Source organism: Hyla sarda, chromosome 4 (assembly GCF_029499605.1).
Source record: "Hyla sarda isolate aHylSar1 chromosome 4, aHylSar1.hap1, whole genome shotgun sequence".
NCBI lineage: Eukaryota > Metazoa > Chordata > Amphibia > Anura > Hylidae > Hyla > Hyla sarda.
Window position 1 is genome coordinate 249878057 of NC_079192.1, and position 15595 is coordinate 249893651.

General features: G+C 39.7%; 1 protein-coding gene across 4 annotated transcripts in view; it reads left to right on the plus strand.

Annotated features, from left to right (window-relative positions):
• DOCK4 (dedicator of cytokinesis 4) overlaps positions 1 to 15595 on the plus strand; it is a 351745-nt gene that overhangs the window by 297789 nt on the left and 38361 nt on the right. For all 4 annotated transcript variants that reach the window (XM_056573904.1, XM_056573906.1, XM_056573905.1 and 1 more), the window contains 5 exons: positions 4902 to 4988; positions 6469 to 6573; positions 8283 to 8424; positions 9807 to 9973; positions 12891 to 12977. In XM_056573904.1, the coding sequence (XP_056429879.1) occupies positions 4902 to 4988; positions 6469 to 6573; positions 8283 to 8424; positions 9807 to 9973; positions 12891 to 12977 (588 nt within the window). The remainder of the gene's footprint in view (positions 1 to 4901; positions 4989 to 6468; positions 6574 to 8282; positions 8425 to 9806; positions 9974 to 12890; positions 12978 to 15595) is intronic.

Consider the following 15595-nt stretch of genomic DNA (forward strand, 5'->3'; position numbering starts at 1 on the left):
ATATGAGACTTATTATAACTGATTTTATTTTAAATGCATTATATAGCTAAATAGAAAGCAAAAAGAGAGATCAAATATTACAATGTATAATATCCTTTACATATATTCTCAAACTTATAGGCGTACTCCACTGGTCAGCATTCGAAAGTAAATGTTCCAAATGCTGTTTTCGCACTGCGGGGTCGGCCACGTCCATTGTGATGTCATGACCACGCCCCCTCAATGCAAGTTTATGGGAGGGGGCATGACTGCCGCCTCATGCCCCCTCCCATTGACTTGCATTGAGGGTGTGTGGCCATGACATCACAAGGGGCGTGGTCAACCCCTGCAGCGCAAAAACAGTGGAGTACCCCTTTAACTCAGCCCTATTGTGCTGTTGGAGAGCTGCCAGTAGAGGCCTCCCCAAATGCTTTGATATGATTTCCAGTGTTTAGAATTATCTTTTCTAGCTCAGTGATTAAAGTTTTCTGTAGAGACTGTTCTGGCAAGGTACGTAACTCTGAAGGCAGTCACATACCAGCTATGCATTTCCCAGCAACAATGTATTTTGTACAGACATACATTAAATTCCCAACACTGCCTATACATTTTTGTCAGTAAAAATGTGTCTTTTAGGGTGAAACATTTTTGAACTTGATGTAATATGTTGTTTGTTCATAGTTCGGTAGTCAGAAGTATTTCTAATTGTTGGACATTTTTTGTTTCATATTAAAGACATATTGCAAATGTCTTTATTTCATCTTGAAAACATTTTAACCCCTTAAGGACCAGACCATTTTATACCTTAAGGACCGGAGCGTTTTTTGCAATTCTGACCACTGTCACTTTAAACATTAATAACTCTGGAATGCTTTTAGTTATCATTCTGATTCCGAGATTGTTTTTTCGTGACATATTCTACTTTAACTTAGTGGTAAAATTTTATGGTAACTTGCATCCTTTCTTGGTGAAAATCCCAAAATTTGATGAAAAAAATTAAAATTTTGCATTTTTCGAACTTTGAAGCTCTCTGCTTGTAAGGAAAATGGATATTCAAAATATATTTTTTTGGGTTCACATATACAATATGTCTACTTTATGTTTGCATCATAAAATTTATGAGTTTTTACTTTTGGAAGACACCAGAGGGCTTCAAAGTTCAGCAGCAATTTTGAAATTTTTCACAAAATTTTCAAACTCACTATTTTTCAGGGACCAGTTCAGTTTTGAAGTGGATTTGAAGGGTCTTCATATTAGAAATACCCCATAAATGACCCCATTATAAAAACTACACCCCCCAAAGTATTCAAAATGACATTCAGTAAGTGTATTAACCCTTTAGGTGTTTCACAGGAATAGCAGCAAAGTGAAGGAGAAAATTCAAAATCTTCATTTTTTACACTCGCATGTTCTTGTAGACCCAATTTTTGAATTTTTGCAAGGGATAAAAAGGAGAAAATTTTTACTTGTATTTGAAACCCAATTTCTCTCGAGTAAGCACATACCTCATATGTCTATGTTAATTGTTCGGCAGGCGCCGTAGAGGGCTCAGAAGGGAAGGAGCGACAAATGGTTTTTGGGGGGCATGTCGCATTTAGGAAGCCCCTATGGTGCCAGGACAGCAAAAAAAAAAAAACACATGGCATACCATTTTGGAAACTAGACCCCTCAGGGAACGTAACAAGGGGTAAAGTGAACCTTAATACCCTACAGGTGATTCACGACTTTTGCATATGTAAAAAAATATATATATATTTTTTACCTAAAATGCTTGTTTTCCCAAAATGTTTACATTTTTAAAAAGGGTATTAGCGGAAAATACCCCCCAAAATTTGAAGCCCAATTTCTCCCGATTCAGAAAACACCCCATATGGGGGTGAAAAGTGCTCTGCTGGCGCACTACAGGTCTCAGAAGAGAAGGAGTCACATTTAGCTTTTTGAAAGCGAATTTTGCTCTGGGGGCATGCCGCATTTAGGAAGCCCCTATGGTGCCAGGACAGCAAAAAAAAAAACACATGGCATACCATTTTGGAAACTAGACCCCTCGGGGAATGTAACAAGGGGTAATTTGAACCTTAATACCCTACAGGTGTTTCACGACTTTTGCATATGTAAAAAAATATATATTTTTTTAACCTAAAATGCTTGTTTTCCCAAAAATTTAAAAATTTTTAAAAGGGGTAATAGCAGAAAATACCCCCCAAAATTTGTTAGGCAATTTCTCCCGAGTACGGCGACACCCCATATGTGGCCCTAAACTGTTGCCTTGAAATACGACAGGGCTCCAAAGTGAGAGCGCCATGCGCATTTGAGGCCTAAATTAGGGACTTGCATAGGGGTGGACATAGGGGTATTCTACGCCAGTGATTCCCAAACAGGGTACCTCCAGCTGTTGTAAAACTCCCAGCATGCCTGGACAGTCAGTGGCTATCTGGCAATACTGGGAGTAGTTGTTTTGCAACAGCTGGAGGCTCCGTTTTGGAAAGAGTGGCGTACCAGACGTTTTTCATTTTTATTGGGGAGGGGGGCTGTGTAGGGTATGTGTATACGTAGTGTTTTTTACTTTTTATTTTATTGTGTGTTAGTGTAGTGTAGTGTTTTTAGGGTACAGTCGCACGGGCGGGGGTTCACAGTAGTTTCTTGCTGGCAGTTTGAGCTACGGCAGAAATTTTGCCGCACCTCAAACTTGCAGCCGGATACTTACTGTAATCCTCCGCCCATGTGAGTGTACCCTGTACATTCACATTGGGGGGGGGGACATCCAGCTGTTGCAAAACTACAACTCCCAGCATGTACGGTCTATCAGTGCATGCTGGGAGTTGTAGTTTTGCAACAGCTGGAGGCACACTGGTTGTGAAACACCGAGTTTGGTAACAAACTCAGTGTTTTGCAACCAGTGTGCCTTCAGCTGTTGCAAAAGCTACAACCCCCAGCATGTACGGACAGCGGAAGGGCATGCTGGGTGTTGTAGTTATGCAACAGCGGGAGGCATACTACTTTGACTGGGGATGCTGGGGATTGTAGTTATGCAACAGCTGGAGACACACTGGTTTGCTACTTAACTCAGTGTGCCTTCAGCTGTTGCAAAACTACAACTCTCAGCAGTCACCGACAGCCAACGGGCATGCTGGGAGTTGTAGTTATGCAACCACCAGATGCACCACTACAACTCCCAGCATGCACTTTAGCTGATTGTGCAAGCTGGGAGTTGTAGTTATACAACAGCTGAAGGTACACTTTTCCATAGAAAGAATGTGCCTCCAGCTGTTGCAAAACTACAAGTCCCAGCATGCCCATAAGGGAATGCTGGGAGTTGTGGTGGTCTGCCTCCTGCTGTTGCATAACTACAGCTCCCAGCATGCCCTTTTTGCATGCTGGGAGCTGTTGCTAAGCAACAGCAGGAGGCTGTCACTCACCTCCAACGATCCTCGCCGCACAGGTCAGTCCCTCGTCGTCGCCGCTGCTCCTGGGGCCCCGATCCCAACAGGGGCGCCGGGGATCGGGGTCCCCAGCACCCGGGGTGCACGTCCCGCACCCGCTCATGTCCTCCGGAAGAGGGGCGGAGCGGGTTGCGGGAGTGACACCCGCAGCAGGCGCCCTGATTGGTCGGCCGGTAATCCGGCCGACGAATCAGGGCGATCGTGAGGTGGCACCAGTGCCACCTCACCCCTGCTGGGTCTGGCTGTTCGGGGCCGTCTCTGACGGCCCCGATCAGCCAATAATTCCGGGTCACTGGAGACCCGATTGACCCGGGTCAATTGTCCAATTGTCCAGCGATCTGCGGCCATCGCCGACATGGGGGGTCATAATGATTCCCCTGGGCGATATGCCCCGATGCCTGATGAACGATTTCAGCAGGCATCGGGCACCGGCTCCGCTCCAGATGGTTGCGGGGGGCCGGTAAAACACATGACGTTCTCATACGTCATGTGTCCTTAAGGACTCGGAAATGGAGACGTATGAGAACGTCATGTGTCCTTAAGGGGTTAATGAACTCTGTAACACAAAGTAAAACCTAACTGCACATGAAACTAAGAACTCTAGGTATACTGCAGTTATTCGCAATATCTTAGTAGTTTTTTTAAGGGCTGTGTAGAGTTTTATGGCTACTTTCTCTGACTTACAAAATATTATAACAAAATAGAGCTGCAAAACTGAAAAGTAAAAAACTATTTTCTTAAAGGGGTACTCCGTCCCTAGACATCTTATCCCCTATCCAAAGGATAGGGGATAAGATGTCAGATCGCCGCGGTTCCACTGCTGGGGACCCCAGGGATCCCCGCTGCAGCACCCCGCTATCATTACAGCACAGAGCGAGTTCGCTCTGTGCGTAATGACGGGCGATACAGGGGCCGGAGCAGCGTGACGTCATGGCGCCGCCCCTCGTGACATCACGGCCCGTCCCCTTAATGCAAGTCTATGGGAGGGGGCGTGACGACCGCCACGCCCCCCCCATAAACTTGTATTGAAAGGGGCGGGCCATGACGTCACGAGGGGCGGAGCCGTGGAGTAACGATGCTCCGGCCCCTGTATCGCCCGTCATTACGTGCAGAGCGAACTCACTCTGTGCATTAATGATAGCGCGGTGCCGCAGTGGGGATCCCAGGGGTCCCCAGCAGCGGGACCGCGGCGATCTGACATCTTATTCCCTATCCTTTGGATAGGGGATAAGATGTCTAGGGGCGGAGTACCCCTTTAAATTGAAGCTAGACTGAAGCTTTGTGGGTATGGCCTCTGTAAACCTGTATAAATATTTTGCCTTTGAATGAAAAATATTATTTTAGGTACATTTGCCGGTATAATAAAATTAAACAATTGCCGGTACAAAACAAACCATAATCAAACTAACACGTGAATGAGGGTATAGCTTATTTTCCTGTCATTTTTTACTATGTTTAACTTTTTTTTTATTCTGTTCACAGTGTTGGGAAAATGGAATAATACTTTGCAGGAAACTTGCTGAACAGTATGAAAACTATTATGACTACAGGAATCTCAGCAAAATGAGGGTAACTGACATCAATAAATTAAAGAGGTTTGGGGAGGGGGGGACTGGGTTAAAAATATAGAAAAAAAAATGATTACATATTGTACTAAGCCTTTGCTGTTCTGACTTATCTGAATGATTGTAAAAATTCTTTCATTAAGTAATATAAAATCACTTGGCTTTATCTTGAGAATTGCGTAGAAATCTCTTGGATATACAGATGTAGCCAGCATCAGCTTGAGCACTGGTGCAGCATTAAGATATCGTACTGCACTCCTAAAGTTGAGATAAATTATCCTCATGCATTTCACAGACCTTAATTTAACATTAGTCTTCAACTACTGCAAACAAGGACACTATAAAAATAAATAATAGTATTAATAATAAAATATAATAATCTCTGGTTCATAAGGATATCCCAACACAACACATTACTGGATGGATTAACACCATTGAAGATAACCATGGCTACATCTGTACCTGTAAAATTGCTTGTTAATGTCTCGATAATGCTATGGATAAAGGCCTAGATACAGCCCTAGCCTAAGGTTACATTCACAAATCATATTTTTTATATTGATATCAATTACATATTGCAATCCACATTCAATATGCATCCCATTGATGTCAAAGGGAATCTGTGCCGTAGTTCATATGGTGTAAATTTTGCTGACACAAATTTGAAATCTGCGTTATGGAAAAAAAGTGGGGTGTCACTTATTGATTGGGATTCTGCATGGAAATTATATGAAATAGTCACATACAGGTAAGCCCTTTTGACAGAGGCCATAACATGTGTCTGAATCTATGGCATTGGAACCCTTAGAACCCTTAGATTTTTTAAACTACAGGTGTGACATGCATATACACTATGGCACTATGCATGGTAAGTAGGTTGGGAGAAGTGTTTATTGTTTCCTTTTTGCATTTCAATTTTAAACTGATTCTTGAGTAATGCTATGGAACCGTACAACAGCAGGTGACAGAACATTAATACAATCTATTGTTGCCTAAAAGGAGAATTGCAGTGAATAGATAGAAGTCCGGTGCCAGTTTAACCCAATTGCTAGATCTAAAACAAATATCATGAATAATTCCTGATATGTTTGTTTTGTAAACACCAGTATTCATGTTGAAAAAGTTTTGGGGAATGTTTTCTCATAATGCTGCACTATTCCATTTCTTTGACATTCCTCCTGAATAATTAGGAATAAATTTACAATTTGGCGTTACTATTCCCATTGGCAAAGGGGTGTGTGGTAGAGCCTGTAAGGTGGCAGTACACCAAACATAGCCTCCACCCACTGCCATGCAAATTAACAACTGGGCATTACTATTCCCATTGGCAAAGGGGTGTGTGGTAGAGCCTGTAAGGTGGCAGTACACCGAACAGAGACTCCACCCACTGCCATGCAGGTTCTGTTTGCATGAACGTAAAGCAGATTTTAATGTGAGATTTGTGTCCTGTGGTGACTAAAAGCTATAGTTCTGTGTTTTTACAGATGATGGAAGCATCCCTCTATGATAAAATAATGGACCAACAGCGCCTGGAGCCAGAGTTCTTTAGGGTTGGATTTTATGGAAAGAAATTCCCATTTTTTTTAAGGGTAAGTGCCCTGAATATATATAATTTTACTTGTGATGCCATAAAGTGTGAACATATTAGTGAAAAAGGTTAATTGCTGTACAAGTAGTACACATATACAAATAAGTTGGGTGCAGAATAACTAAGGCCCTAATAGTGAACACAACATTAAGGAAAGTAGATGCTCAGCAGGAAACTAATCATGTGTGAAATACAAAAAAATTATAATAATAATATACAGAAATGTAAACTATGCTTGCATTAGAGATGGAGAGGCCTGGAAACATTTTTTTTAAATTTGGAAAAGAATATTTTCTTTTATGTGTTCTGTTTTTTCCAGGTAAATAGTTAAAAACAAAAAAGGAGTAAGGAATATGTTATTTTATAATGATAAAAAATTGTTTATAACGTGGTATTCAAACTATATAACATTTGGACTTTCATGAAAGACATCTGAGAATCTTTGTAAATTTTCCAGTCTCACCTGAAGACAAGCAAATACTGGAATACAATTTAAATACTGAACAAGCAATATTTAAAGAAGAGCAATATGCATTTATGTCTCTAGGGACTCTGCAGGGAAAAGGTATCAGTTTAGTTTGGTTGTGGCTAGGCTCAATCTTGTTGCTATTACAGTAGTTGATGTTCCTGTCAGATTGGCCTTAATTCACATGCAGACATGTCAAAAGTATATTGGTTGTGGTGTCAGCAACCCCAACAATCGCTAAATATAGCTGGGTGAAGCACATCAGCACACAACTCGCCAGTGTTGGTCCAGAGAAGGAAGCTCGATTCACCCAGTTAGATCTATTGACCAGTGGGGGTCTCAGTACTAGGACCCTGATCAATCAAAACTTTTGACTTGTCTGCTTGAAATTATTAAATAGGAAGACATAGCTAGTTAGATGCCATTGAGGCCGGGCCTGGCAACATGGTTCCTCAAAGCCACTATCATACTGAGATGGCTTGAAATTAAACATATTGTAACATATGACAGCTGTACCAAATATACAATAGGGTGCCTACTCATACATCTCCAGGAACATCTGGTACTTGGGGATTAAAGGAATAGCGATGCTACCTGGAGGGGATATGAAAAGAACATACACGATGAGTACAACGATTGTCCTCCAACTTGACCCAGAGATGGTGAGTGGCACAACTAAGTCACCCACCAGCTGTACTAGTACAGAGGTGCATCTGAGACCAGGTAGACCAATGCAATCGTGCCATTGATCTAACTTTTCCAAAGCAAGAGATACATCACACAAGTTTGACTTAAAAAAAAAAAAAAAGAATTTGGAAGTTATAAAAAAAAGTTGAAAGACTTGGAATAAGTATGAGAAGTGAAATTGAATTCATTTTTAGTTCATTGACTCTGCCACATCAGGGCAAGACCCCACAACCATTTTCCTAAGTAGAGGAAGATATTTAATGAATAGAGGGCATTTGGAACACACACAGATATTTAATACTAGAGGAGCATTATCTTCTCATAAGGACACATTTAGTTTTTCTGTTTCAATATAGCGGATTATAAACTTGCTTAGTTGGCCAAATCCTTGATATTCTGTCTCAGCAAACTATTAATAGCATAGGATTACTGTATTATAATTATTATTATTATCACTACCTTTAGCTAAGCACCAGCTTTGCAGTTATATTTTCATGTTTTAGAAATAGATAGTTGATAAACTGAAATGGTAATGAACTAACCTCTCTTATGACTAGAACAAAGAATTTGTTTGTCGAGGCCATGACTACGAGAGACTAGAAGCTTTTCAACAGCGCATGCTTACAGAATTCCCACATGCTATTGCAATGCAGCATGCCAACCAGCCTGATGAAACTATCTTCCAGGCAGAAGCTCAGTGTATCCTTTTAACAATTGGACTCTCAAAGACCTGTCAAAACACATATGTTCTTTACTATAATTTTACACATGTAATTATTTATTACAGTTTATGTAAATGATTTATCCAGCTTCCAGTAGCATTTAGACATTATGTACATTTTTTTATGTTCTTAAAGGAGTACTCCGGTGCACACTTTTTTCATGTTATCCCGTCCGGGCTGCAAAATAAAAGAAAACGCACTTTATCTTACCTGCCAACGAGCCCCCGGAGCTCCGGTACAGGTGTTCGGTCCCCGGGCTGTATTTTTCTTACTTCCGGTTAGCCCGGCAAGTCACACGGAGCTTCAGCCTATCACTGGCCGAGGCGGGACATCGCTGCGGCCAGTGATAGGCTGAAGCTCCGTGTGACGTGCCGGGCTAACCGGAAGTAAGAAGAATACAGCCCGGGGACCGAACACCTGTACCGGAGTGTACCGGAGCTCCGGCGGCTCGTTGGCAGGTAAGATAAAGTGCGTTTTCTTTTATTTTGCAGCCCGGACGGGATAACATGAAAAAAGTGTGCACCGGAGTACTCCTTTAATACCCAGCCTTGTGTAAGGTATCCTATTTTTTCCATGTATCCCCGAAAGTCTACATTTTAAACCACCATATACTATGATAGCAAAAAAGAAGTTCTGGCACAGAGCTTGTTCCAAAAAAGAAGTTTTCTTTATTTTATCAAAACATTAAAATACAGACATATCTGATCAACGCAATGTTTGTAACTTCTGGCCTTTTTTGGCTGCAGCCTTATTCATTCACCACATGCTAGGAAGATACTTATATAAAAGAAATGGATAAAAGACACCTTTTCAAAAATTTAATTTTTGTTTCATCTGCAAATAAGACTCTTTTTTCCCAATTTACTTATATTACAGGATTTTTTGGTATTGAAGTAAAGAGGTGATTTATTTTTTTTATGTAATTGAATGATATTAAAAAGATTATTCATTTATAGGCACATTATTTTCTTCCATCAACTCAGCCCCCCAAAATAGAAAAACATAAAAGGAAGGACATATAGTATGCTGGGGATTTAGAAAAATCTAAATAAAAACATAGCATACTTCAATAAGACACATTGTCTAGCCACATTATTAATAATCCATTCACTACACTATAGTTTCTTTGGCTGTGTATGGCAGCCAGATATTACAGTAAATGGAAGTATGATGACACAAAATAAATGTTTTGCCAAGCTTTGTAATTATTTACGTCATGTGCTTTGTTTCTTTCTGTTGTTATTTTCTGTTGTTATATGTTCTTTCTATTTTATGGTATGTGGTACATGTTAATAGGAATTCTTTTCAAATGCATGTTTCGAGTTGGTCATTTAGGATTCCCCTTAACTTTGTGCCTAGATTTACAGATTTATGCAGTTACTCCTATTCCTGAAAGTCAAGAGGTTCTGCAGAGAGAGGGTATTCCTGATAATATCAAAAGCTTTTACAAAGTAAATCACATTTGGAGGTTCCGGTATGACCGACCTTTCCATAAGGGTACAAAGGACAAGGAAAATGAATTTAAGGTAAAAATTGCTTTTGTAAACGAGCTTTAGTCTCCTGGTACATACAGTGCACTGTTTAGCAGGATTGTATCTTTAAGAGTGTACAGAGTGCATGGTAGGTCACATTTTCTTCTTTACACATTTCCTATTTCTGCTATTTAACACAAGGAATTTTGTGTTAGTAGAAATGACTACTTTGCATTTGAATATTCCCAGTACACAGAGAGAGAGAGCTTTCAATTACATCTAGACGTTTATCATCCGGATGAAAATGGGGAAGTGGATCCTTTGAAAGGACTTTTGTCCTCTAGAGATTTTTCAGAGCTAAAGATAGGTTCCTACTTTACATGATCATTTCACAGGACTGTGCAAACCATTTAGTGTAAGACTAACTAAAACAGGTCTACTTTAAAAGCTGCTATAATATATCATTTATGTATAAAATATCTGTGACTACAGTATAAATTTGTATTTACAGTATACATAAGGGGGGTATTTATCAATTTTGCCTGTTGACAGTTTCTTTTTACCCTTTTTTTTTCTCACTTTGGTTTTCGTGGACATGAACCAAATTTATCATTTGGTGCAAGTTGTTAGTAATTTTGGCTCAAATGTTGAAATCAGCTGTTCACAGCGCCTTTTACACAGAACTTACCGCCACAGAGGACGTGTATTTTAACCTGTAGAGCAGCCATTTCGGGGTCCCTCCTGCAGTATATCAGCAAGCGACATGAGTTATTGTCTTTTGTGGGGTTTATAGCCACCATGTGAAATGGATTTTATTTTCAACTTGGGTATTTTTTTTTGTTACTTTAGTGCAGTGGTCTTCAACCTGCGGACCTCCAGATGTTGCAAAACTACAATTCCCAGCATGCCCGGACAGCCGTTGGCTGTCCGGGCATGCTGGGAATTGTAGTTGTGCAATATCTGGAGGTCCGCAGGTTGGAGACCACTGCTTTAGTGCTTACCTTTCCTGAACCTGTGGGGCCATGTCCAATGCTGGCTCAACGGAGGGTGAAGGTTCCTCAGAGACAACTATGTCGCAGGATAGTATTGAGCAGCCCTGGAGGCGTCGCTGCGTTCCCAAAAATTTTTTTGATGCCTTTACATGTATTTGACGCCTTTACATTTTCTGACATTGGTAAGTGTGTTTTCCATGTGCAAAATTTCTTGGCGGGGATTTGCGCCCAAAAAATGGGATTTGTGCCCAAATTGCGCCAAAGATCGATTGGCGCAAATTATGAATTACTGACTAAAGTTAAAATCACACACAGGACCGTGTGATTTTGAGAAAGTTCTAAAAATGACAGTGGTGAATTGAATAACATTGATTATCTCATACAGTTGCTCCTGTCAAAAAGTGAGTTTTATTAGACAACAAATGAACAGCCAATTATTAAAGTTGAAAGGTTCAAATCTGTGAGTATACGGATCAGAGCTTTTCCAAGGGGCAGCGATGCCATTCAGAGCATCTCCAAATGACAGATCTAGTTGTGTTTTCTCGGCATGCAGTGGTTACTGGCTTCCAAAAAATGGTCTAAAAAAGGACAACTGGTGAATTAATGGTCATGGGCACCCAATGCCCATTGATCCACATAGAGAAGGCTAGCCCATCTGGTTCAGTCCAACAGGAGAGCTACTATAGCACAGTTGCTAAAAAACTTGGCTATGCAAAATGTTTTATAAAACTTATGGGGAAATGTATGTATCATAATAAGTAAAGAAAAAAAAAGCCCTATTCAAAGTTGGCCTTTTATAGAAATGTGCTACAAATTTCTTCTGTTATATGTATAATAACATGTTAATATAAAAGTAAATGCTATGTTGGTGGTCATTTAAAATGTTTTTATTTATTATTTGTAAATATTTGCACAGGTGGCTATCATATCTAATAGCCTCTGTATCTTGTGTCACTTCACTGCACAACACAGGCACAGAGACTTCACGGCACACATACTGCTTGGTACAGCTCCTGAACTCATCTCCTATGCTGTCACTGAATAGTGAAAGGCCAGTTTTACACAGTTATCCTGTAGTAGTAAAGGAAGTCGGCACCATTATTCTGGTGTCTTGAAGCTGCTGCCATGGACTTTCAACAGTGGCTTCTAGGACTTGGATTGATGTGACTGCCTAGTCTCACAAGTAATGCCACTATCAGGATAGGGCTGTCACACTGACATTCAGACTATTGCTGGTTAAGCCCCGTAGAGTCACTTTTGGCATCACAGGACTTAGTGAAGATGATGTGGAGGTGTGTAGAGTAAATGCTGGCTGAAAGTACATTTTTTTCGATCAGTATGTAGCTCTCATACAGATAAGGTTTTTTTTTTCCATAGTAGAAACAAGACGTATGAAAAGTGGAAAAAAATGCATTATTCTCTAATAAGATATATTGCAAAACTTCTTATATTGCCTTGAACAATTGATTAATGCATTTATGCGTAGTGCCAATGTTTTTTTTTTCACCTGTCTGTTCACAACCGAAAAACAGAGCCGGATGATCCTTCTACAACGGACACAGACAGATCCCATTGACTTTACTAGCAGGATTTCAGGGGGGAAAAAATAGCTTTTGTACTTTTTAGTATTTTTTTCTCTGCTCATGCCCGACTGATTCTGCGAATAGAGCTCCAACAGAGATGTAAACGTAGCCTAAGATATAAATAGATGTTCAACAAGGTTTCAAAATTATAGTGGGCAACATATTTATTGTGTATACAGTGACAAACAGGTAATGCCAAAGTTCTACTAAAGGACTGCCATGTAGAAAAAAATGTGTAGTTATTGTTTCTTTTTGTGCCATATAAATAGATATTCAAAGCTAGTGAAACTTAGACTAAACCACCCAATGTGGAAAGATGCTTAGTTGCCTGCTCTATCTATTTGAGATACTAAAGATATAGTGAAATGTGATGAAAGATATTTTCTCATTTTTAAGAGCCTCTGGGTAGAAAGAACAGCTCTGACTCTGGTGCAAAGCCTACCTGGTATTTCACGATGGTTTGAAGTTGAAAAACGCGAAGTGGTAAGTTTGTGTTTTCTATTTCATGGTATCTGCTTTTCTGTAAAGTATACTTGGTGTACATGGCTTGTTTTAGGATACAGACTGGTACATTGGGACACTCAGTGGGTTTTGCTTTTGAAGTTTCAATGTCTGTGGGAAAAGTGCTTAGAATGAAGAATGAAAGACTGCACTCACCATAGTCACAAAGCTTTATTGGAACAGATAAAGCATCACAACTTTATCAGGCAGGAGCATTTGGGGAAGGGGTGTGCAGGACAGAACTGTTTCGCACAATTTGTGCGCTTCTACAAGCTGGAGTGACAGTAAGTCGCACACCCCTGCCCCGAATGCTGCTGCCTTCTAGACTCGTGATGCTTTATCTGCTCCAATAAAGCTTTGGTGAGTGCAGTCTTTCATTCTAAGCACTTTTCCCACAGACATTGAACCTTTGGAGGGCATTACTGAATAAATTCTTTGCTTTGGACAAACCCTGTTAGATAGGACCATTCACAAAAAGCAGATGACAGTGTACTCTGCTTGGACACCTAGCATTCAGCTGTTATGAAACAGCTGGCAAAAAGTAAAAAATATCTATGCAAAAATTTAAGAAACAATATAACTGTATTGCTTAACTTCTACTCATTCGTAAAGCTGCATTCACAACTCTGCATGCACTAGAGGGGGAATCTCCCAGAATTCCTTATTAAAGGGGAATAATACTAATCATGCACACGGCTGCTCTGTTTGTCTGTATGAGCTTAACACAGATACTGTAGCAGAGTACAGCATTTAGGCTCATAGATTTAATTGGTTGTCAGCATGTATGTCCAAAAACTGCTCTACTAAAGTAGGGGGGTTTACAGGACCCTGTTCTTGTCATTGTGGGGTTACAGCAATCTGTAGTCTACTGTCTGTACAGTTTTTTTCTAGTGATTTACATTTTTATCATTTCTGCACCAGGTGCTTTACTGGTATCAGAGGAAGGAAAACCAAACTCTCCAACTGCACTATATGAGCTTAGCTAAGCCACTTGAGAAGTGTCTAGTGTCATACTTGTTAACTAGTTACAGTAGCAACTCAATGAATTGTGACTGTAACTTTGTGATATAAAGCAAACTGTATCAGCACAAGAAAAGCCATGTACTTTAATAAAATAAATTAAAAATAATAAGAAATGTGTATTATATATTTATGTATACATCTAAACTTCAAGTGTTTGATAGTAAAGATACCGTTAACGTAAACTAACTTTAGACACCAGTATTGTAAGTAAACACTCACTATTGATTTTATTTCAGGTACATACATTTTAAATTAAAAAATGGTTTGTTTTCTCAATCTATGGGAAATGTTGCTATATTTTTACATTGAATATATATATATATATATATACTGAAATTTAGAGGTTTCCACTTTTCCAGCATTTAGAGAATTTCGTATGCCAGTCTTTTTTCCCAAGCCTAAACAAACAAACATACAAACAAAAGCCCAGTGTCTGTGACCTTAATTTGCGGGCTGCATTTCTGGAAGTGCACAGTGAGGCTTGCTGTTGTTTCCCAGTCTATGGATAGTGATGTATAAGAGCTGTTATTAAACTATCCTCCGCCAGCTGCAGGAAATTTTGTTTCCTTCCCCCTTTTTTTTTGAAAGGGGCATTATTTTAAGCATATATTTTGAAGGCAATGCATGCTTGTATTTGTGTCCCTGATCACAAGTTCATATTTAATCCTATACAGCAAGATGAAAAAATATATGCCCCTTTTCAATATCACACAGAATATTTTGATATGGGGACACATTTGAGTTGTAGAACTGTTACATATTTTTAAGGGACATAGTAATCAAACATCCATTCAGAACAGTAACCATCCCCTAAGCATTTGCACAACCTTTATCAAGAATAATGGCAGTCAAATGCCATTGGTTGATAAAGAAATGTAACAATTTTTTTGTGCATGAACTCTAATGCAGTAATAACTGTGGCCATAATGACTTCACATTAAGAAAGAGACCAATTATAACTAGGATTCATGAGAAAGTAGCGGAGGCCATTGTAACTCAAGAAAACAACATTGCTAATCTCCTATTGGAAAAAGAATGCAAAATAAAGGTTTGTCTGATATTTCCTAATGTTTGATACCCAAAAAGTAATGTTGATTGTAAATGGTTCCATCAAACAAGCTTAATTTTGCCTAGCAATAAAGATAATGCAAAATTCCACAGTACTGTATAAAATTCCTCAAACTGTATACCGACAAATACAATTGGTGGTGTATTGCGATGATGTGGCAATGATTGCTGCTTCGGGGCCTGAAAGTGCAGTGAATTCAACACTGTACTAGAACATAGTTATAAAGTAAGTGTTGTTGTCTTTCTATACTCTGATCAAACATATTTGAGTTGCGAATGGTATCCACAGATCATGCCACACATAGATGTTGGGCACCAGACCTGAACATAGGGTCCTGAAACCTATGTCCTATCTATTGAAGTGGCTGCTGGCAAATTAAATGACCATCACATTGCTGCCAAATTATCAATTTTATCAATATCAGGGTTCCCAACTTCATGGACAGGCCAAAATGTTAATGGATATTACACTAACCATTCAGTTCAAGAAATATACATTCATAGTTGCT